The following is a 25,313-nucleotide window of genomic DNA, read 5'->3' as shown; positions in this document are numbered from 1 at the left end:
GTCTAGCAGAAAACAAATATAGCCTACTGCATGAAACCGCCCGTCCTTGCCAAGTATTTTCTAAGCCTTTGAGCCACCTAAAAAATAAACAAATAAATAAATGAATAAGTCTCCAAATAAACACTATTGTGTTGTGTTGCCCAGTGACAAATCATTGCAATTGCAATGTTTGGGAGGAAAAAAACTCAATACACTAGTTTTAGGTGTCTGATCCACTTACAGAAAAGGACTATATCAAAACTTTTTTGTTTTTTGGACATGATTTTATAGTCATTCTATGTTATATTGGACATGGTACCATGGTAATACCATGTTTTTAACATGTACAATGGTAATACCACTGTATATGCATATGATAATCATCAGTATCACGCTATATAACAAAGTACCATGGCATTACCATAAGACAACATTGCAAAACCATGGTAGTGCCACAGATTTTGTAGGAACTGGGGAACTAGGAACTGATGAAGCAGCACTGAAGGGAGGGGTGTGTTTGTTTGTCTGTTGAGTTCAACTATCAACAGTCTTTCTCATCACTTACACCACCTTTAAGTTAAAGTCAACATAGAATCAACATGGATCATGTTTACTTTATTAATACAGTTTCCTGGTCTTATTGTGAAAAATTAACTGGCATGTGTTATTACAAAGACAAAAATGTTTGCTTTTGTAATCTTTTATCACAATGTAATAACTCGCTCCGCCACTGAAACATCTTTCCTTTTCGGCTGACATTAACAAGCCCTCTTATTTTATAATCCCTCCCCTCCAAACACCTGACATATGGAGATCACTGCTGAGATTGGAATAGCATACTACTGTACATAATTATTACTTGTACTATTTCTACCATATAAAGCTATGGCAGAAATTGTAAGTGTAATATAAGTCCGACCTTATATTTGTTTCCTGTGAATATCCTGTTTCGCTCAGAAATACACATTACAGACATAAATTGGGTTGTGAACTTCATTTCATGTTGACTTTTAAGACACAAAAAGGCACAAAAGAGGAATGTTGTACCGCAGACCTTGTCGCTCAGGCACTACAGGCAATGAGGTATGAAATATGAAGTCTATGGATTCCCACATCAAACTTCTTACTGTAACCTCTACTAAATTATTGTAAGTCAAGAACTAAACATGCCAGAGCGTTCACAAACTTAATACACCTTTAACTTTGACAAAGAGAATATTTTAAATTTAAAACACTCGCCTCATAGCCCTCTCTCGAGCTTTCTCTGTACCCTTCCAGAACACTCTTCTTACACTTGGCTTGTGTCTCACTCGAAAGAGTCTTTCTGCACATTATCTTCCTCCAAACACATTCCCAAACAAAAATGCGACTCCTGAGGATCGCCTCATAGTATCTTAAGAGACAATGGGAGTGGGAACATTTATCCAACCATCCTTGGTGGTTTCATTTAATCGTAGGATTAGAGAGGCAGCTCATATTGAACGCTTATCTATTTCCCCCCTCTGGAGAGATTTATAAGGGCAACAGATTTTGTTTTTGATACGAGTAATTGTATTTGGCTCAAAGGATACATAAGTATCTATTTCGTACATAAGGAACCTGCCTTTAATCTTTTCCTTATAAAAGGTTCTTTCCTTTGTCAAAAACACAATCTTGTCTTTTTGTTTTGAGAGATAATTGTCTTCCTGCAGTCCAGTCAAGCTTTACCATGGTCCTTCCAACAATACTTCCACACTCAATAAGACTAAGGATACCTTATCAGAAAATGTGTGCTGCTCACTACTATAGGACTCAATCAGATTACAGAAGATGTAAGGTCAGATCTTTGTATTCATGTTGCGTCTGTGGTCTTTAACCCTCTATGGTATATATTATGTTCTAATGATGGAATACAGTTTTTCCCATTAGACTTTTTGACATAAAATAGCTCAGAATACAAAAGTATAGACAGATTAAAAAAAATTGGGGGAAATGTTGCCAAATTGCCAAATCTACAATTCTTCTAAAACAGTATTAATTTTTCCTTAAATTAAATTCATGTTTCAAAGAACTGTAGAAAATGTTATGTGGCTTAAAACAGCATTTTTATTGGTTTCTTGAAATACTGCTCTTTTAATTCCAATAATGCAGTAGTTCTCAGATTAGCAAGAAATTTAAGGGAAATTAAATGTGACACATGGAAACACCATGCCATATTGCAGATGTTTTCAAATTGGGGTCTGTGGAAACAGAACCCCCCCCCCCCCCCCAAAAAAAAAAAAACATTTTGCCAAATTTGTCAATTATTACTTTTTCATTCTGCTTTCTTAAGACTACAAATAAATTTGAATAATTTTTTCCCCAAGTATATACAGTACATGTAACAATTATCATTAATAGTGGGCAGAAAAAAATACATGCTTTCAAATTAATACAAAGTAAACCTTTTCCACTTAAGATTTTACTTATTTAATATTGCAAACAGTGTTGTCTTTATAATAAGATGTTTACTATTTTTCTAACACAATATAAATGGGTCTTCATACATGAAAAAAAGCTGTCTTATTATTTAAGGAAGGAGGACCCTTGCAAGGGGATTTTCATATTTGAGTTTTCTTGGCATCAGAACATTTGAAAATCCCTGCCATGTAGAGTTAACAGAAGGTTTCTAAGGATACAACTTTCTAACTGCCTTCTGGTAAGATGTGTTCAGGGAAAACATTTGAAACATTTGAGGTCATCTACTGTGTGCCATATGAGTCCATAGAAGAAGTAAAGAAAATGGCTCATTATTATTAAACAGGACTGCACAAATGAAAGCACAGAGGATAATGGAGAAAGAGCAGGTGAGGCTATTTTACTGCAGTTTACTGCATCACAAACCCCTCCTTGCACAAGTAACAAGCCTGATGTTGGCATCAATCCCAAGAGCAAAACAAGCACTAGAATGTTTTAAAAGGAGGAAGTATCTCACACTACCTAACAAAGAGGTCACAAAAACATTCAGAACTTCAAAAACATTACAAAAATGTTCATATCGACATCCAGATATTAGCATCAAGTTGGTGTATTATATGTGCATGCTGATGTAGAATTCATTGAGTTGAAATTGTGTTTCTGAAGCAGGGCTGCATGGGACCCTAAAGCATCATTGCTTCAGTAACTACAGGGTTGAAACAGCATGGGGTGAGCACATATGATTACACCTGTGAGCTCAGTCGAATATATTTCCGCACAATCACACATAATAGTGTGCTGCAACTGCCTTTTAAGAAAAAATAAATAAATAAATGCATCTAATGGCTCCACACTTAACATGTCCAAAAAGGGATTTGTGCAGAACTGCATTTAACAGAACTTTTCAAAGCAGACTAAATGGAATGTTTGTATCACACCACAGGGTTATTTAAAATGAAATTGCAAGAGCAAAGAGTGATTAAAATGCTTAAGAAACTTAACAGGAATGGTTATAAGACATAAAATACTGTAATTACAAATCTGAATATACAACACACTACGATGATCATAGTAGGTAACAATCAAATTTGAGCCTTTCCCCATAATATATATAATGGATGCCGAGTATGTAAGTATTGTATATATATATATAGTATATATACAACAATTAGTTCCGGTCCTCAAATCTAATTGCACAAGAGTGCTGATAGCTCACATCATCAGCACTGGGACACCTTAAAGTTTCTATCACTCCACTTGTGTTCGATGCATTCCAAATGTGTAAGAACAGTGCAGATGTGTAAGAGCAGCCAGATGTGTGAATTTTCATTCATCCTTGTGAAAGATTGGAGTTAGCAGGTGGCAACTTGTGTCTTGTGTGTGCTATGAGTGAGTTGAGCTGACGTTAATAAACTGTGTCATTGTCAGTCAGTGTGCAAATATAATTGATGTCATCTGGAATTGTCTCTCACTCCATGATCGATCGGATTACTACCACACTATAGCTGAGAAATAGAGTTAAACTAACAGCTTCAGCATTACTGCTGATAACAGCGAGAGTCCCACAGACGGAGTAATTAAACATGCTCAGGGCGCCTACCTCATACCTGCTGAGTTGGGAGAAGATGTAAACTTTCAACATGGCGGAGGAGAGTCTTGTTTCTGTGTTGGAGTCAAAATAAGAGTTCCGCAAGGAATATACAAGAATGTGTACGTGTGGCAGCATCACCTCACAATCGGAGTGGATTACTATCACAATCCAGCAGAGGAATAGAGTTAAACTAACAGACGCAGGTAATCACTCGCTCAGTCACTGACTCTCGCTCTCGCTCTCTCTCTCTCGCTCTCTCTCTCTCTCTCTCTCTCATACACTCACATTGCTTTGTTTCTTCAGTGACTTGTAATATATATATATACTGTATATATTGAGTGTGATGTAAGAAAATATGTACAAATGTCAGAATTTATACATTGAACTAGGAGTATAAAAATGAAATATTTTACCTAATCACTAAAACAGAGAATACAGAGGTAAAAATGTGCTTTTTAGGGGTGTAAATGAACAGCACCTATGTGAATGAAGTGATCCTGGACTAACAGCTTTCAGCAAGGTGTGCGGCAAGAATGGGCAGCAAATGAGAGAACTGAATATCTCTACCAACCTCACTGATGGCACCAAAATGATCCAGTGATTTGACTGAAGTATGGCGCTCGGAACCACTGTCAGTGCTATAGCAGAATAGCAGGGCTCACTGCACATGTAATCGTCAACCATTTTCCCTGCTGTCATACACTATTACCCAGCCTGGGTCCTGGAGCTGCTACAGCAGACAGAGGAACATCAAAAATCCCCTACACAGCCATGAAGACAAAACATAAACTTCTTCGAAACACACACACACACACACACAAAGATGTAGACACGGACACACACTGTTGACCCATCAGTGCACACGTGTGTCAAAAATGATATAACTTCCCCTCCGTCTGCTTTTTGTAACCCCTGTCCTAGGAATAAGCTTGTCTCTCATACATAGCATCAAGCTCCCATCTGATTGACACACTCTGACATTTTCTGCCAAACTGCAGGAGTGTGTGTGGGACAGTTTGGGGCTGCAGTCAGAGTGATAAAGATTTGGACTGATTCCACTCGCTTTGCTCTATTTTGGTAAGATAAAGATGATTTTTGAGTTTCCCTCCTCTCTACCTTTCAGGTTATTTGCTTCTCTTTTTGATTAACCTTTCCTTGAGACATTAAATTGCAACCTGGTCTCATAGAATCACGTTATTATACAAAACTTTTTACAAAAAATTGGGCTCTTTGTGTGTATCGCATCAGTTTCCTGGTGAAATAAACACTAGAGGCACTACAACAATAATGACTTTCATACCCTTTCACACAAATCACCAGTAAAACTGTAGTTTATCAGTTTAAAAACATTATATAAAAATTTGATATAAGATATAATAAATATAATAATTAATTATAAATATAATATATAATAAATCTTATCATTCAGATCATTTAAATACATTACATCTTATATATATTTTGTAGCAACAGACAAATAAAACATTAACACAATACCAAAAGTGTCTTTAAAAATCAAAATGTTGTTTGTTTTATTTCATATCATTGAAAATAACCCTATTGTTGGAAGATATCCCTATGCTCTATTTTTATTTGTTGCTCTATGTTCTCGTGCGTCAGATGGATTCTTTTGGAGTGACTCACTTTGGGTCCATCGCGTCTCACTTGTTTTCAGCACCTCTAGTCCTAAGCGCTGTGTTTTTAGGATGATGTGCCAAGTTAAACGTAGTTTCAAACTTTGAAAAATATGTCTCGAAGAACCCATCAGTTAGGTTTAGGTTTAAGGTTTAGGGTAGAGAGGTAGATAGGTTCTCTTTCTAACATTCGTTTGGTGTCTCACTAAGGGAACGCCTCAGGTGTGACCGATTGAGGAAGCACGAACAGATAACGTCTGTCAGAAAGACAGACCAATTGCTGTAGCGATCAGGGGTCCCGCCTCCCGCGTATATAGATCGCTGCAGCCCAATGCTGCGACATTCTTGCTCTCTTCCCCGTGAAGTTTGTAGAAGCTGCACTCATCAGATGCATTATTGGAGTTATCGCTCAACAGTTTACAGATGAAGCCGCGAGGTAACGTCACAAACATGATACGTTTTGCTGTTTGCTGGGTGTTTTCATTCTCGGGAGTCTTAACTACTGCGTCAAGGCGAGTTTTCATTTTTGCGAATATATTTTCACTCTCATCTAAGCGCGCTTATTTTGATATGATTCATTTCGCATCAAAAGAGAAAGTCGGGGTTCTTTGTTGAGAGTGCCGTCTGACACCGCTCCGTGATTGTAGACTGTCACATTGTGTTGAAGTTTACAGAAAGAAGAGAGTGAAAGATGTGGTGTTATGCCCCCCCCCCCCCCCCCCCCCGTATGGCTCGTGGATATCAGTCAAGGATTCACACCCTTGTTGTATAACTTGTTTGGGGGAAACAAGATATACAACAATCTAGTGCTGCCCAATATGAGCCTCTTTCCCCACCAAGACCAAAGAAAGGAGGCTTCAGGTGGCAGAAAACTAGACTTCCTGGATGCAGCCATGGATCCTAAAGCACTGTTCGGTGCAACGGTCACAGCCATGCTGCAACAGTGTGATCTGAGAAAAAAGGATGTAGAGGCATTTGAGGCTTGTTACCTAGGAAGCCAGCTGCCCACGCATACCAGCCGGCTCGAGCGAACTTCACGCCTCATTCTAAGGGGTATTCTGAATACCGTAATCCATGCCCCCCCCCCCCTCCTCAGCAGCCTAGCAACATGGCACCACAGCACAAGCCTGCTCAGGCAAAAGGAAAGCAGTATTTTGCAGTGGCTGTGGCGAAGCAAAGTTCTGCCAATCCCCAGGGTGGCAAGAAGTGGTGGATGACATAGAGAAAGGACCCATTTGCCACAGGGGGACAGAGAGCAGCACCTAGGGTTTTCTGCTCCACCACCACTGGAGTTCAACATTTCTCTTCCTCCCCCGGGGAAATGAAGGAGGCTATTGTTGCATCAAGATGGTACGAGTTTAGACAGTTTGGTGGCCAGTTTTAGTAAATACACCACCCAATGTGAGCAGCATGATGGCATCAGTTCCCCCAGTTCCCAAGTCAATAATTCTCCCCCCTCAACCCATGGGGTTAAGTTTGAGGGCAGAGGAGGAAATGTTCATAAGCACAGTGTAAAAATAAAGAGCTTTCCTTCGCATCCAGGCCAGGGGCCGAGGGCGGGGAAATATTCAACAACAAAAATAACAAAAATAAAACCAAAAATAAATCCCTTAACAAAGAAGCAACTACCCTCTTCACCACTAGATGGCACTGTGGTGCCACTAGTGAGCGAGGATGGCCAGGGCCTGCTCGCCATGCGAGTGGAGAGCTGGCACGTATACGCAGTGTCTCCATGAGTCCTTTCCACAGTGGATAAATGTTGCAGACTACAATTTGCTGTGAAACCACCAAGCTGCAGTGGAGTGGTCATGTCAGCAGGGGGAATCAGCTCAAATTTTAGAGGAGGAAATATCCTCTCTGTTGAGCAAGAAAGTTATAAGGGTGATACAGGCGGAGCAAAGCTAGCAGGGGTTTTATTCCCGCTATTTTGTAATTCCCAAGAGAGGGAGGGGGGTGTCTCCGCCCTATTCTGGATTTACGAACCCTAAACAAACATCTCAGAAAGTACAGATTCAAAATGCTCATGCTCAGAATGCTGTCTCACTTTATTCGTCCCACAGACTGGTTTACTACAGTAGATCTCCAGGATGCATACTTCCATATAGACATATTTCCTGCTCACATGAAATTTCTTAGGTTTGCCTATCAGGGCACAGCATACAAGTATTTGAGGACTCCTTTCAGACTGTCTCTGCACCGCGAATGTTCAACAAATGTGTGGAGGCGGCTTTGACCCCATTAAGACATACGGGCATCAGAGTGTCAGCTTATTTGGACGATCTGCTTCTCTGCGCACCATCACAGCACCAGGTGAAAGTGGATACAGAGACTCTGGTTTTACATCTGATAAATTTGGGTTTCAGAATAAACTGAGTGAAGAGCTGTTTGATCCTGCCCAGGAAATAAAATATTTGGGTCTTAAGTTGAACTCTGTTTTGTTTTGTGCATTCCAGTTGGAGGAATGCATCGAGACATTTCGAAATTGCATTTCCCTTTTTCAGATCCATTGCTCTCAGGATGTGTCTAAGGTTACTGGGTTTGATGGCATCAGCAGTAGCTGTTAATCCTCTCGGGCTGTTGAGAATGAGGGAATTCCAGTACTGGACAGCAACACAGAGAGTGCGCCTTGGGGGCCATCTCAGCCACAAAATAATTATTTCCAAGGAATGTGTGCAAGTTCTACGTCACTGGAAAGCACAGTTTTTTCACAGGAAGGGGACCCCGTTGGGTCCAGTTATTCGAAAAAAGGTGGTGACGACAGACGCGTCACTCAAGGGCTGGGGTGCGGTGATCGAAGGCAGAACAGTGTGGGGTGTGTGGTCTCTGTCCCTAATGGAGAAACACATAAATTATCTGGAGCTATTAACAGTGTTTTTAGCTCTGAAACACTTTGTATGGTTCCTTCAGGGCAACCATGTGTTAGTCAGAACAGACAACACTACGGTGGTAGCATACATAAGCTGGCAAGGGGGTGTTTGTTCATGACAACTTCACAGTCTGGCCCAGAGACTGAAATTGTGGTGCAACGATCACTTTCTATCGCTTCATGTGACCCATGTTCTGGGTGCGGATCTGTTGTCCAGGGGAAATCACATATATGGGAATTGGGCACTCCATCCCTAGGTGGGGAATCAGATCTAGCAGAGATACGGTCGGGCTGCCGTAGTCCCATGTTCTTATCCCTCGTGGACAGAGATGCACCGTTGGATGTGGATGCTCTAGTGCACCCCTGGTCAAATGTGTTCCCTCCACTGAGTCTCATCATACCAACATTATGGAGGGTGAGGGAATATGGGCATCCACTGATACTAATTGCACCGTATTGGCCGGGGATGTTATGGCTACCCGAGATAATCCAACTCCTATACGACCAGCCCTGGCCTCTTCCATTGCACAGGGACCTCCTTTCTGAATCACGCTGGGAAATATTTCATCTCTCCCCTCACAGAATCAACCTCTGGGCTTGGCCCGTGAGAGGATGAATCTAGATGCCACCACTTTACCCCCTAAAGTGATCAATGGGGAGTGTTTGAATGATGGTGTACGCATAGACAGGTCATTCCATTCTTATGTTCAGTGACTCATGTTCTAAGTTTTCTTCAGGATTTGTTGGATAAAGTTAGAGCTTTTTCTACTGTAAAGGTTTATTTGGCAGCTATTGTGGCATGTCATGTTGGGCTTGACTCAGGAACAATAGATCAGCATCCACTGATATGTCAGTTTATGAGGGGCATGCGACAGTTACACCCGGTATCTAAACCGCTAGTCCCATTTTGGGATTTATCAGTGGTTTTAGACGTGCTTTCACAACCCCATTTTGAACCACTAGAGTGCATTGACTTAAAGCTTCTCTCTCTCAAGACGGCTTTACTATTGGTGCTCACAACAGCAAAACGAGTGAGCGAGCTGCATGCATTGTCAGTTCACTCATCATGTATGCAGCTGGCTGGCGTTGGGTTTAAAGTAACACTTAAATCTAATCCGGCATTTGTTCCTAAAGTGAGCAATTCAACGGAGGCTTGTAAACCTGTTAATTTGCTAGCTTTTCATCCGGCGCCTTTTTCGTCACCGGAGGAAGAGCGGCTGCACGCTTTACGCCCTGTTCGTGCACTGCATACTTTTGTGCTGAAGACAAGAGCACAAAGGAAGTGTAATCGGCTCTTCATCTCGTGGGCTGACACTCATAAGGGTAAACGTATTTCTCATCAGCATCTCTCACAATGAGTTGTTGAAGCGATTGTATTAAGTTACAAAAGCGCAAATTTGCAATCTCCCCCAGATTACGAGCCCACTCCACTTGGGGTATGGCCACATCCTGGGCTTTATGCACGGCGGCATGTTGGGCATCTCCGCACATATTTGTGAAATACTACAGGTGACTGAGCCGTCACTGGCCCATTAAGTTCTTGGTGTAGGAGCAGCACGTGAGGCGCTTTAAGCACTTACACACAGGGTACTGTACAAGGGATAAAGTTTTCTTGTATTATTTAGCTGCCTTTTTATAAATTTTTTGCGTCTGCCTCGTTCAGCATATTTGCAATACAGGAGTTGTCTATACCCCTTAGTGAGATACTGAAATAATGTTAGAAAGAGAACGTTAGGTTACTTCCGTAACCCCGGTTCTCTGATAACAGAAGTGAGGTATCTCACCTCACCACCCTCATTGCAGACTAGCACGGTGATGAGATATGCTGAGAATGGCGCAGCATCGGGCTGCAGCGTTCTATATACGAGGGAGGCGTGACTCCCTGATTGCTACAGCGATTGGTCTGTCTTTCTGACAGATGTTGTCTGTTGGTGCTTCCTCAATCGGTCATACCTAAGGCATTCCCTTTGTGAGATACATCACTTCTTTAATCAGAGAACCGGGGTTACGGAAGTAACCTAATGTTTTGTAGTTTTAAAACTCGATAGAGCATGACCCTAAAAACCCTTACATGTTTCTGAGAAAATTTAACTCGCTTTTTGCACCACAGTGGACATTTTACCTTGGAACTGTCGCAATACGAGTAAGGAACCACGTAACATATATTTTGGAAAAAGGTCACCACAATCACATTCAAATTTTCATGAGATCAGGCTGACAAATCGTGAGCTTTTAAGGTGAAATTAAGGATAATTTAGTTTTTATCTCTTAATTATATACTACTACATGCACCTTGTGTAATGGAATCTGCATATCAACAGTAATGCCTGGGCCAAAAAGCTATTTTTCATTGATTAGTGTAAATGATCAGTCTATATCTTCTTGATTTTCAGACCTCTCATGGCCACATAAACATGGCTTTGATCTGGGTGTCATTACTCTTTGTCTTGGTCAGGATCTGGGTTTTGGCATATGGTGTACTTCCAGTGTACAAAAGGTGGTAATTATTGTGCCTTTGCCGCTAACCAGTGCAGTATCTTCTCCATACTCCTGACCTAGGCTAACTGAACATGTCTGGTATGTGGCTCTAGATGGTGATGCATGGACAATTTGGAAGCAATGAAAATAAGGGGACGCTTGCTTAATGGGTATCTTAAATAGATGCTTCAATAAATTCAGCATTTTCTCTGTTTCAGATCATTAAAATTGACAGCCTAATTCTTGGACTGACAGGTTTTAGTCTGGATCTGGGTCTCGGGTTAGGTAGTGTTGGTCTTGGTTTGGATCTGGATATTCAGAGGTCTGGTCAGCATCTAGGTTTTAGGAGGTCTTGTCTGGGTCCTGGCAGGTCTGGTTATGAATTCAACTCTACCAGTCACCAACTCTTCTCAGACAGATCCCAGCCTATCTTAAGCAGACAAGTAGAGCTGATATCAAAGGATTAAACTACAAATCTCTTTGGATATCCACCAAACTTGGAGCTACAAGAGAAAGTTCACTCTGTGAGGGATGAGATTCTGTACAGGAATTAACCCTCTCTATATTTACCCTTAAAAATCCCCTCTAAATGCAAAAACTAATGGAATCTACAATATTTCAGAGCCTTTCACAAGACAATGGTGGCATGACAACAGCGAGGTGACATACAGCCTTAGCTGAAATTGCTGAAAGTCATTAACTTCAGTTTCCTTCTGAATTAAACAGGTGTATTGAAATGATGATCGATATGACTGCCTTTCTGTTGTAACCACCCCTGGATTGAATCAGATTTTAAGTAAATCCAGTTTCTAGTGTCTGAATGTAGTTATAAGTGAGTCAGTGACCACGTTGTAAAATTCGTCACATGATTTAGTACCTGCTGTTTTCTAAATATATCATCTTGTGGCAAGCAGTTTTTGGCCCATGGTATAGGAAGGTACAGTTACTTGAAAAGGAGTTGCTTATCTGTCTCTTGCAGTGAGTTAGAAAACTACATTTTCACTCCATAATTCTATTATATGGTAAAATGAAGTGAGCGAGAGAAGATTGTGCTGATTTTCAACTCCAGATTGCAGACTCTAAACTAAATAATGGAGATGGTTGAAACACCCTTCAGCATTTTCTAGAAAAATCCAAGCACATCCAGCCAAAAGCACACACACTTGCTTACGACAAACAAATAATGCTGGCAAAAAAGTAGTTTCTTATATGCTTACTCATATTCGTTAGCCATTACTGGAGGGTGAGGAGGCTTGGCTCTGAATATCTCTAAACAAGTAAGGTGAATGGACAAGCACAGCATAATTTATTCTCAAAGTGAAGGTTGGTGTAACGTTCTCTGAGTATTCTGCACATGGCCTCGGGTTACAGTGTAATGACAGTCATAAGCTTTAGGTGACTGTGCTTGGAGCCCTGTAGACATCTCTGCTTGACCTCTTGGGACACATGGGAGATAAATAGGCAGTGTGCTTGAAAGACACAATGAGCTAACTTGCCCTTGCTATTTGTGTGTGCTTAGCACAGCAAGATATGGTATAATAACTTGGCAAAAGCACAGCTCTAGAACTGATATGGTAGAACTATTAAGCATTTGTTCATTGAAGCATTAATAAAGCACAGATGTTTAGTGTGGTTCAGTGCTCTCCACGAGTCTTCAAGAGTTTGCCTAATTTAACCTGTAAATTCAATAAAGAACACCATGGCAGTGCACCACCAATTCACTCGTGATGACTGCAGCTTTCAAAGAGACTCTGGCATGCACAAATCCGCAGATGATATTTCTTAATCAATGTCCTGACAAGTTGAAATTGAAAAATCAAACATTACAAAGAAACCAGAGCCAAAGCAAAGAGCAGGTTACCATGAGGGGACATCTGTCTTCAAGCGTAATCATATCCCATTCGCAGGTAGCCAGCGGAATATATAAATATTTTATTATCATGTTGAAACTTTGGCAGAGAAAGTAAATTTTGCTGACATTTAAACAGAAGTATTATACAACTGTGCAACCTATAAATCTCATGATATATTTTCTCATCTCCTGGTGCAAAAGCCCATGTTGGCAAAAATGAAACTTCAGACCTAAAATAGAAAGGCACTGATTTCTGTATAGCCTAATGCATCCATATGCATCTGCAGCTATGCACGGGTGCATATATTTTTCATGCCTAATATCATTCATATAAATGGCAGACTGATAAATGGGTGCATTAGCAGAGCTGTCCACATAAAATAGGTTTATTCAGCGGGGAAAGGAACATAAACTGATGCCCTGAAATGCTCAAACAAAAAAAATAGATACGCTGGTGTAATAGTCGAGAACAATTACTCTACACTGGATCTGCGTATAGACATGTTCCATGAAATTGGGCAAAAGTTTACATTTCTCTGACTCATGGTGAGAACTTTGACTAAATTGTTCCCTAAATAACCCTAGTACCCAAATGCCAAAAAAGAAATGAGAAAAGAAGGTCTGCATGGGCCTTAAAATGAAAACCGAACACGACCCGTACCCGAGACCATGTGACCTAACCCTACCCAACCCGAAAGGTACCGCCAAATTTTAAGCCCTAACCCGACCCAAACCCAAAATCGCTCACTCTCTTTATAATTTTTTGTCTCCAAGCAGGTATCGTTGCATCCTTTTATCCAAAGGAAGTAACAGTGCATTCAAGTTATACATTTATGCATGCGCTCCCTGAGACGCAAACCTGTGTCCTTGTCATTGCTATTGCCATGCTCTACCAGCTAAGCTACAGGAACACCATGACAGCAATTTTGACTGGTTGATGCAGTGAGTACAGTCAGGTAATGTTATTAGTGCGAGTCTGTTCTCCATGTGAGAATCTTTTAGCTAGCTCGAGGCTGGGGTGGGTGGTGAGACTGTCCATGTGGCCTATTGAGAGCATGCCTTGTGTATGTCTCAGCTAAGAAGTCAATGGGAGAACGTTTGCATAGTCTACACTAATCTCAGCTTTACTTCCATCAATGAAATTCATGACTAAATCTGTACTCCAAGTACCTGCATTACAGGAAAGACTCAATAGATAATGCATTAGTCTAATGCTATCAAAGTAATTTATAGCGAAAGCATCCGTATTCAATTATCTAGTAGTAATCTTGATTTTTCTATATAAAGTCATGACAACCTTAGAAGTTTTAGACTTCATGACCCTCTCCAATTTATCCAGTCATACTAGAATACCATCAAAGGGGAGCTTAGAGGAACTGGCTAGAACACAATTTTCCTCTTTGGCTTTGGCTGACTTTTTGGGAGTATAGAGGCAAATAGCATTATTAACTGAGAAGATACTAAATATTAGATTTGCGTAAAAGAAAATGTGTAATGGAAGAACCAAATCAGTCATGCCTAATGTACACCTGAGAAGAGGTGCATGTTGATGGAAAGCTGATAGCTTCACTGTATGAGGTGTACCTGGTGCCATTTTGATAGAAGCATTGCCTGTTCGTTTACTGTGCGATGTATATTAGCTGACCCAGCCTGAAGAAATTATTTGACCTAAAGAAGCAACATTTATGATACCATTGCTGTCAGATTTTATTGCTGACTCAACATATCTTATTGAGACGCAATCTTAACAAACCGTTTTGGACATTATAGCACCCATACATCACCAAGATATCTATTTGATGTGTTTTCATCTGGACTTCTTTTTTTAGAGTGTTTGCTCATCTGTAATACATCTATGAGACATTTAATCTCAGATATCTATAGGACCCTCAGCAAATGTCTTTGAGGTTTTTATGATTTAGATTATATGTAAATCTGCTCTTTTTAAGATGTTTATCAGATGTTTATACACAAAAATGATAACTGAACTGCTTTCCAGAGAAAACAGATACTCTTAAAATGCTCTTAAACAGACATCTTGAAGATATTCATGTGCTATCTGGGGTCTTTCCCATTTTAAGTAGATGCATTTGCTTGCCTACAAATAGGGTGTTACCAAGATGGCGCCAAGTTAAAGAGTTGCCTTAAAATTGATTTTCTTAGCAGCATATGATTTTCTTTGTTTGTTTTGGATGATTTTCTTGGGAGTAGAAGCACAAAATAATATTGGAATAGTTCACTCAAAAATGTAAATTCTCTCATTGTTTACACACCCTGTGGGTCCATACAATGCAAGTGAATGACCTGTCCAGCTCCAAAAATCATAAAAGCAAAAAAGTAATTCATACGACTCCAGTGGTTAAATCTGTCTTCAGAAGCGATATCATAGGTGTGGGTGAGAAACAGATCAATATTTAAGTCCTTTTTTACTACAAATCTCCACTTTCACATTTTATAGTAAAAAAGGATTTAAATATTGATTTGAGTCATGCACATCTATCAGGGTTCCAGACTAAAAAAAAAAAAATGACTAAGGAGCTATTGGCTCCTAAACTGAAACATTTAGGAGCCAAATGGCTGTTTTAGTTGCCACATCACAGAATTGCTCGATTTAGATTGTTGTTCAAAAACAAGATAGAAAGCCAAAGAAAAGACAGCTGATAGCTTATTAATTGGGTGTTTAATATATATATATATATATATATATATATATATATATATATATATATATATATATATATATATATATATATTATATATATATATATATATATATATATATATATATATATATATATATATATATATATATATATATATATATATATATATATATATATATATATACACTGTATATACTTTACAGTTGAGTGCACAAATTTGCATTCCCCTTTTGTCTCATAAGTTTTCACACCTCTTTCAGAATGTATACAAATATTAGAGATAAAAGATCTTTTTTTTTTTTTTTACTACCCTACAGAATCTACATAACAGGTATTTACATGAAGTATAATATGCATATTGTAGTGTGTTGCCTTCTTGAGCATCAGTGAATGTTTGCACCTTGTGTAGTAGTTGTGTAGTAGGATCTCACATCACAAATAAATAAATAAAATTATATATAACGGACATCATGGCTCGTGCTGTGTTTGTTGTTGCATGCAGCCAGCAAACTCATATCATCAACAGAAAGGGTTAAAAACGGCGCTAGACAGACTGGCGCTCTAAAGATGTATTCAATAACTCACAAGATATCTGACGAAACCACATATGAAAGCATATCCCGACTGTAGCTAATGGCGACTAGATTAAAAAATTTCTTTTTGGTCGCATTTGCGACCATTTTAGCCGCAGTCTGCAGCCCTGTCTGTGACGACATGAAAGTGAGTAAATGATGAGAGAATTTCCATTTTTGTGCGAACCATCACTTTAAGTGAGAAAAGAGGGTAGATTTGCATGAAAGAACATGTGTGATTGAAAAAAAATGGAAAGTTGCTGGCATAATGTGATGAGGCATATACTGTCTACCACACCTTGTCACTGCGGACATTGGTTTCCAGAGGAACCCACAAAGCCATACCAAAAAATAAATTTCTGTCCTTTGCCCGCCATTTGTGGGAAAAAAAGACCATCTTATTGCCCTTGTTTAATGCGAAAGTTACCCAATTAAACCAAGTAGGAGAGGTTGCAAATCCATTGTTTGTTGCTACTGTTGTTATTGTGGCATGCAAAGGATGTTCCTAAATGCTAGAAAGTACACCGTTTGGTCACTGGGAAGACAAAGTGACTTTAGAAATAGCACAAAAGCAGTTGCTGTCCAGTTCTGTGTATTGTCCATATATCTTGCTGATGTCATGAGGCAAAGGTTGAATCAGTCGGTGAGAGGTCTTACCTGAGGGGAAGTACTCGTTTATGGCCCAGTTGTCCACTTGAAGTGTGGCATTGCCCCCGTTTCTGGTGAAGCGCACTACATGGTACTTGCCATCATTTACTGCAGTGCTGCTCTCTTGTACAACAATGTCAGCTGTTCCGATGTTGAATGTGACTCCGATTTTGCCTTGCTCCTGAAAAAACAAACAAACACACAAAATCTCAATTATGTCTATAAGATAAACAACATTTTCAATCAGGGTTCCCACGCCTTTTGACCAGTGAACTTCCATGATTTTTCCATTACTTTTCTAGTTGTTCAGATTACTGGATAAAGATGTTTAAAAAGTAATTTTATAGAAATTGCACTCAAAAAGAGCTGTATATATATTTACAGCCAAACATGACTTTACTGTGACTTTTTTTTTCTTTTTAGGTTTTATTATATTTTATTATAGATTTTCCATGACAATGGCAATCCTGTACAATGAATACACATATGTTTCAAACTGGAAACAAGATTTACAACATCTGCAATAAATAGATACATTTTTACTCTGGACTCATTTTTAATGACAGAGGCGCCTTTGAAATCTGCTACCTATTGTTTTACTTTTTTTCTTGAGGGATCCTGAATTATCTGTTAGCATTACTGACCCTTGATAAACTTGTCTGCTTGATGAAAAGTATTCATCAGCCCTTAACTTCCCCCCTCTTTGGAAGTGAAGAATCAGGCTCATTGATTTAAATAATGCAGTGAAAGTAGACTAAATCAATAGCATTAGCTAAAACAGAAAAAGAGATAAGAATGATTAATGGAACAGGAAGGTGTGTAGTGTTTGCCCTCACAGATCCACAATGTGCAAATGTCGCTGCAAAGATTTCCAGTATATATTAATTAGCACAGCCAAAATGAGCATTGGTAGAGTCGGAAACATGGAGGAAATTTTTCATCCATCGTTGATGTCAATAATTAACTTTGTGGAATGTAAGTTAAAAGCAGAACCAGTGTTATTAACATTAATGAAAACAAAATAAAAAAAGATTTTAACTGAAACAAAAATAAAATGTAATGACTCCAAAATGAACTAAAATAAAATAAAAATGAACATGACTTCATGTTTTAGTTTTTGATACATAGCATTTTATACAATGTTAATCCTTCATAACCCACATTTATTAAACATGAAATTTCCACTAGATAGCAATACACTACCTAGCTCTGAGAAATTTAACAAAGTTAAATTATATAAGTTAATACATTAACTTAAAAATAAAAAAGCCAGAATGGAATTTGCTAAAATGCATATTGACAAGCCACAATCCTTCTGGGAGAATGTCCTTTGGACAGACGAGTCAAAACTGGAGCTTTTTGGCAAGTCACATCAGCGCTATGTTCACAGATGAGAAAATTAGGCTTTTGAAGAAAAGAACACCATACCTACAGTGAAACATGGAGGAGGCTCGTCTATGTTTTGGGGCTGCTTTGCTGCGCCTAGCACAGGGTGCCTTGAATCTATGCAGAGCACAATGAAATCTTAAGACTATCAAGGCATTCTGAAGCAAAACATACTGCCCAGTGTCAGAAAGCTCTGTCTCAGTCGCAGGTCATGGGTCCTCCAACAGGATAATGACCCAAAACACACAGCTAAAAGCAGCCAAGAATGGATAAGAACAAAACATTGGACTATTCTGAAGTGGCTTTCTATGAGTCCTGATCTGAATCCTATCGAACATTTATGGAAAGAGCTGAAACTTGCAGTCTGGAGAAGGCACCCATCAATCCTGAGACAGCTGGAGCAGTTTGCTCAGGAAGAGTGGGCCAAACCACCTGTTAACAGGTGCAGAATTATCATTGAGAGCTACAGAAAACATTTGATTGCAGTGATTGCCTCTAAAGGTTGTGCAACAAAATATTAGGTTAAGGGTCCCATCATTTTTGTCCATGCCATTTTCATTTGTTTTATTATTTACAATATTATGTTGAATAAAAAATTAAAAGCAATGTCTGATTTCTATTAAATATGGAATAAACAATGGTGGATGCCAATTACTTTTGTCAGTTTCAAGTTATTTCAGAGAAAATTGTGCATTCTTCGATTTTTGTGGAGGGGTACCAACAAATTTGAACACATCTGTATATACACTGGCGACCAAAAGTTTGGAATAATGTACACATTTTGCTGTTTCGGAAGTATAGTCAGGACATTACTGATGTAAAAAACAGCACCGTCACTATTTGAAAAAAAGTCATTTTTGATCAAATCTAGACAGGCCCCATTTCCAGCAGCCATCACTCCAACACCTTATCCTTGAGTAATCATGCTAAATTGCTAAGTTGGTACTAAAAAATCACTTGCCATTATATCAAACACAGTTGAAAGCTATTTGATTCGTTAAATGAAGCTTAACATTGCCTTTGTGTTTGTTTTGAGTTGCCACAGCATGCAATAGACTGGCACGTCTTAAGGTCAATATTAGGTCAAAAATGCCAAAAAGAAACAGCTTTCTTTAGAAACCCATCAGTCAATCATTGTTTTGAGGAATGAAGGCTATACAATACTTGAAATTGCCAAAAAAAAAAAAAAAAAGAGGATTTCATACAAAGGTGTACACTACAGTCTTCAAAAAAAATAAAAAAAAACTGGCTCTAACAAGGACAGAAAGAGATGTGGAAGGCCAGATGTACAACTAAACAAGAGGATAAGCACACCAGAGTCTCTAGTTTGAGAAATAGACGCCGCACATGTCCTCAGCTGACAGCTTCATTGAATTCTACCCGCTCAACACCAGTTTCAGGTACAACAGTAAAGAGAAGACTCAGGGGTGCAGGCTTTATGGGAAGAATTGAAAAGAAAAAGCCACTTTTGAAACAAAAAAAACAAAAAGAAATGAGATGAGAACTCTGAAGTAGTTTAAGAAGTTCTGAAAAACAAATTCAAATGGTAATAGTAATTTTTCACATTATTAATGTCCTGACTGTACATTGTGAGCAGCTGAATGCCACTTTGGTGAATAAAAGTACCAATTTCCTTCCATAAGAGCAAAATATGTACATTATTCCAAACTTTTGGCCACCAGTATATATATATATATATATATATATATATATATATATATATATATATATATATATATATATATAGTATAGAAAAGTAATAAAAAGTAAATACAAATTCTAATTACTCTTAAAAAAGACAGATTTAATTGAGTAGCCTATGTTTGGTATAGCTAATCTGCTGCGTAAACACTATTTTTCTCTCATCTTTTTCGATTTTCTTTGTCTGCAACTTGTTCATCCTCCAGAATGCACTTTCTCACCCCCTCTACAGAGCCTTCTGTGCTGCACGGATATATTTACCAAATCTGCCGTTGTTCTTATCTGTTACAGCATGGAAAATTAAGACAGATGATAAATTGTATCAAGGGAGATGTTTATCATCACACAGTGCATTTATCACCGCAAGATCTCTTTGAGGGAAATCTGGGCCAGTGCTCTCAAGTTCATTTGGAAGACTTTCCCAAAGACTGAAATGCGAGGTTGACCATCCTTCCCTCACTCCACCTTTAATTAATTACGCTTTCTATGCTTGTGAAGTTATTCTGCATAATTTTATATTTATTTTTAATCCCATTGTTCTTGGTGTAAAATCTGATTGTATGCGTCACATTTAAAAACAAATGACCTAGAGTTATGCTAATTAACTATATTACTTGGAATTTACTTGGAAAATTTGGTTTGTTGTTATTATTATTACTACTTATAAAATATTGATTATAAATACATATATAAAAAAATATATTATTTTTTTATAATGCGCCACTTCACGTTCCTAACAACAACCCTTAACAGTTGCATAAACACTGTAAGAAATTAGGTATTGTGGCTTATATTATATGCATACAGAATCACAAATTAACAGGTTTAAAAGGGTTTGGGGAAACAAATGCCACTGAAAGTAACAAAAATGCCCCAGGTATTTAAAATGTAGCTGCAAAAATGTCACTTTTTTTATTTTTTTATTTCAGTAATCTTACACTTGATATATATATATATAATGTTATACTATATTCTAGGCCTATCTGGTTAAAGTTAGTAGTATGTGTTTTGTGCAACTGCAGAGACTGAAGCAATCTGTTAATAAAAAATACAGTAGAGAGCTGTATAATCTAATATAGGGACTGTACAATTACTTAAAAAGGATACTAGCATCTGGTGTTTATTGTGTAAAGATATCTTGTGCATTATTTTCAGCTACTTTTGTATTTGAAGGTTATTTGATTTTAAAAGTAACAGCCATAACTGTTCAGATTAAGAAAATATTTAAATTAATTGATTCAATTAAAGTATTTTGCAAACGTGGACTCACACACTGTTATTAAATGGTTTATTATTTGAAGCATAATTTAAAAAAAATCCCTTGATAAACAATTCCAAGGGCAAATATTGCCTCTTAACAAGTCACTTTCTGACACTGCATGCATCTGTTTATTTATAAATTTATTAGAAGGGTATACATAACCTTGACAGCAGTGTGTGGTAGGGTTTTAGTGAAGTGTTTGTGTTCAATGATACTGTGGCCCCTATGAGACTGTCACATAATCCCTGTTTTTTGTCTTGACTTTTATTTTGAAATTCTGGTTTAGTTCCCCGTTCCTGTTTCCTGTTAGTTTTATTTTATTAAAAAAGGCTGCATTTAGATCCTCATTCATTTCCTGTCTCGTCACAGAAAGACTGACCTCTGTGACGAGACAGGAGAGGAATGAGGATCTAAATGCAGCCTTTTTTAATAAAAGGAAAGTAAACCAGGTAACTCAAAACATAATGAAACAAAACACAAGGAACAAAGCACAGCATAATACAGATGAAGACTGACAAAGAAACCAGGGGGAAACAAGGGCTTAAATACACAAGGGAAAACAAGGGAATGAGGAACACCTGGGGAAACAATCAGGGGAAAACCAATCATGAAAAGAAACTACAAAGGACCACAAAACTAACAGGAAACAGGAACAGGGAACTAAACCAGAATTTCAACATAAAAGTCAAGACAAAAACAGGGAATATGTGACCAAGACCAGCTTTAGAGGAAGGAGGATTGTACATTACTGTAACCCTGCCTTTCTTCTTGCATGAAAAGCTACAGAAAACATATCTCTGCCCTACTGTAAAATATTAATTAGACGAAAATGAGTCAAAACACAAAAAGAGCCATTTGCTAAATTTGTTTCCATAAACATGCATACATTTATGCACAGTGCTATGAAATATCGAGCCGCTCTGCCACTTCTAGCCTGTGAAAGCCAAATGCTGCTGTATAACTTGTTTGATCACAGAAAAAACTCTTTTAAATTTAGCATCAAATACTTTTTAAGATATAAACATCCATCTCTACATCCATCTTATCCCACCCTACACACTCAATTCCAATACTGCGACACTTGTATCTAGGAGGGTAAAAGGAAAAATAAACTTGTTTTTTGAGCAAGCGATACATGAAAGGAAATAGTCTGTTACACACACACACTATATTGTGCTTCGTGTCATCACAGCACACAGGAAGGGTGTGCAAATAGAGCATATGCTCTGTGCGATTTTCTATTATACGCTTTTCCCTGTGTCCTTACATTTCAATATGGTGTTATATGCTATGGATAAAACGTTATATGCTTTCAATACTTGAATAGAAAAAAAAAAAAAAAAAAAAAACACAAAATTGTTTGTAAACAATTAAAGGTCAAATACTGTATATGGCCGAATGCATTTTTATCCTTTCAGATGAAGCTCCCATTTAATATACAACTCTGCTGTGGGCACAGTGTAAGATAATTGGCACATCTAATTACTTGTTATGTATTTGAAGAGGAGTAAGGCACAAAAAAACAAAACAAAAAACCCACTGATTTCCAGAAAGAGTTTGAAACAATGGGTCACATAATGATTTTGCACACAAAAAATATAATAAGACAGAAATAAATGGAAGGAAAGAAATAAGAAATCCTGATAATCCCTTCTGCAAACACAGTGTAAACAACTGGGGCTTGAACTAAATTTTATATTGTAGTATAAATACGTACATGAGATTTTAAACATGGTTGTACAGCCATCAATGATAGATTTTAATATTTAAATCTAAAAGATCAAATGCATTCATTATTCTTCTTTTAGATCTGAAACTGCATTCTGTAAAGTAAAAAAAATAAAATAAAAATTAAACTATGTCATGCAGGATTATACCTACTGAAGTCAGAGCATTCTTTAAAATAATAAGGGCAGCTATTTTTAAAGATAAAACCCTCCAGCTTTCATAACTGAATACCTCTCTGTTATTCCAAGACCACTTCATTTGTTTTGTTGTTAACCTCCATCAAAATATCATTATGCACCATTCTAAATGCCTTTCAGGAAAATAAACAAGAAAAAACTGAAGTAATGAATAAACAGCAGTTAGGAACAAAGCGTGATCTTATTTGTATTCTGTGACACACTCCTTCGATCACTAGACAGTTAGCGTCCTCACTCCAGAATGCAAACTCCAATCACTACAGTCATCAATTGTGCTCTCCTCTACCATGTGAGAGGTAAAGAGGTCTGCCCCACTGTATCACCTGGGCAAATTGATAAGTGGCTAAAAGATGAACCTTCTCTCTCTCAGTGCCCATCTGTGGAGAGCTGATAAGGAGAGACACAGCTGAATTGCTGGTAAAGGGAAAATGGAAGTGACAATTTTTCTAGGCTGATTGTTTCATCAATATAAGAGTCGATATTTTCAAGTCTGCCACTAAATAGCGTAGGATATTTTTCGTAACAACTTCATTGCTTTCCATTTAATCTTCTGTCTCACAGCATATCGGTTGATCAATGCAAATGTGAAAAGACAGAAAACTACACATTTCCTTAAAAGCAAAAATTAAAATGTACAGCTGAAGTCAGAAATTTACATACACTTAGGTTGAAGTCATTAAAACTCATTTTTTAACCACTCCACAGATTTAATAATAGCAAACTATAGTTTTGGCAAGTCGTTTAGGACATCTACTTTGTGAATGATATGAGCAATTTTTCCAACAATTGTTTACAGACAGATTGTTTCACTTTTAATTGACTATATTACAATTCCAGTGTTTAGAATTCAAAAGTTTACATACGCTAAGTTAACTGTGCCTTTAAGCAGCTTGGAAAATTCCAGAAAATTATGTCAAGACTTTAAGCAATTGGCCAATTAGCTTCTGATAGGAGGTGTACTAAATTGGAGTTGTACCTGTGGATGTATTTTAAGGCCTACTTTCAAACTCAGTGCCACTTTGCAAACTCATGGGAAAATCAAAAGAAATCAGCCAAAAAATTGTGGACCTCCACAAGTCTGGTTCATCCTTGGGAGCAATTTCCAAATGCCTGAAGGTACCACGTTCATCTGTACAAACAATAGTGCGCAAGTATAAACACCATGGTACCACGCAGCCATCATACCGCTCAAGATGGAAACGCATTCTGTCTCCTAGAGATGAACGTAGTTTGGTGCAAAAAGTGCAAATCAATCCCAGAACAACAGCGAAGGACCTTGTGAAGATGCTGGAGGAATCAGGTAGACAAGTATCTATATCCACAGTAAAATGAGTCCTATATCGACATAACCTGAAAGGCTGCTCAGCAAGGAAGAAGCCAAATCTGCAAAACCACCATAAAAAGCCAGACTACAGTTTGAAAGTGCACATGGGGACAAAGATCTTACTTCTTGGAGAAATTTCTTGAACTTTTTGGCCATAATGTCCATCGTTATATTTGGAGGAAAAAGGGTGAGGCTTGCAAGCCGAAGAACACAATCCCAACCATGAAGCATGGGGCTGGCAGCATCATGTTGCGGGGTGCTTTGCTGCAGGAGGGACTGGTGCACTTCACAAAATAGATGGCATCATGAGGAAGGAAAATTATGTTGATATATTGAAGCAACATCTCAAGACATCAGCCATGAAGTTAAATCTTGGTCACAAATGGGTCTTAAAATGGACAATGACCCCCAAGTATGCCTCCAAAGTTGTGGCAAAATGGCTTAAGGACAACAAAGTCAAGGTATTGCAATGGCCATCACAAAGCCCTGACCTCAATCTGATCTGAAAATTTGTGGACAGAACTGAAAAAGCATGTGCGTGCAAAGAGGCCTACAAACCTGATTCAGTTACACCAGTTCTGTCTGGAGAATTGGGCCAAAATTCGAGCAACTTATTGTGAGAAGCTTGTAGAAGGCTACCCAAAATGTTTGACCCAAGTTAAACAATTAAAAGGCAATGCTACCAAATACTAACAAAGTGTATGTAAACTTCTGACCCACTGGGAATGTGATGAAATAAATAAAAGCTGAAATAAATCACTCTCTTCACTATTATTCTGACATTTCACATTCTTAGTTATCCTAACTGACCTAAGACAGTGAATTTTTTTCTACAATTAAATGTCAGGAATTGTGATAAACTGAGTTTAAATGTATTTGGCTAAGGTGTATGTGAACTTCTGACTTCAACTGTATTTTGAATACTATGAACTACATAGGCCCAGTAATATACTGATTTATTAAATATGCTAAATAGGAAATTTGACTCGAGTTTTTG

The 25,313-nt window shown here is 38.1% G+C and overlaps 1 protein-coding gene across 8 annotated transcripts in view; it reads right to left on the bottom strand.

The window, feature by feature from the left end:
- Positions 1-25,313, bottom strand: part of LOC127454684 (neurexin-3a) — a 444,655-nt gene that overhangs the window by 67,625 nt on the left and 351,717 nt on the right. For all 8 annotated transcript variants that reach the window (XR_007899593.1, XM_051722045.1, XM_051722042.1 and 5 more), the window contains one exon: positions 16,729-16,900. Coding sequence is in view for 7 of the 8 variants with exons in the window: in XM_051722045.1 (XP_051578005.1) it covers positions 16,729-16,900 (172 nt within the window). In the remaining variant the exon portion in view is untranslated. The remainder of the gene's footprint in view (positions 1-16,728; positions 16,901-25,313) is intronic.

Source organism: Myxocyprinus asiaticus, chromosome 17 (genome assembly GCF_019703515.2).
Source record: "Myxocyprinus asiaticus isolate MX2 ecotype Aquarium Trade chromosome 17, UBuf_Myxa_2, whole genome shotgun sequence".
In the NCBI taxonomy this organism is placed as follows: domain Eukaryota; kingdom Metazoa; phylum Chordata; class Actinopteri; order Cypriniformes; family Catostomidae; genus Myxocyprinus; species Myxocyprinus asiaticus.
The sequence above is the reverse complement of the archived record's forward strand: the minus strand, read 5'-3'. Positions and strand labels throughout refer to the sequence as shown.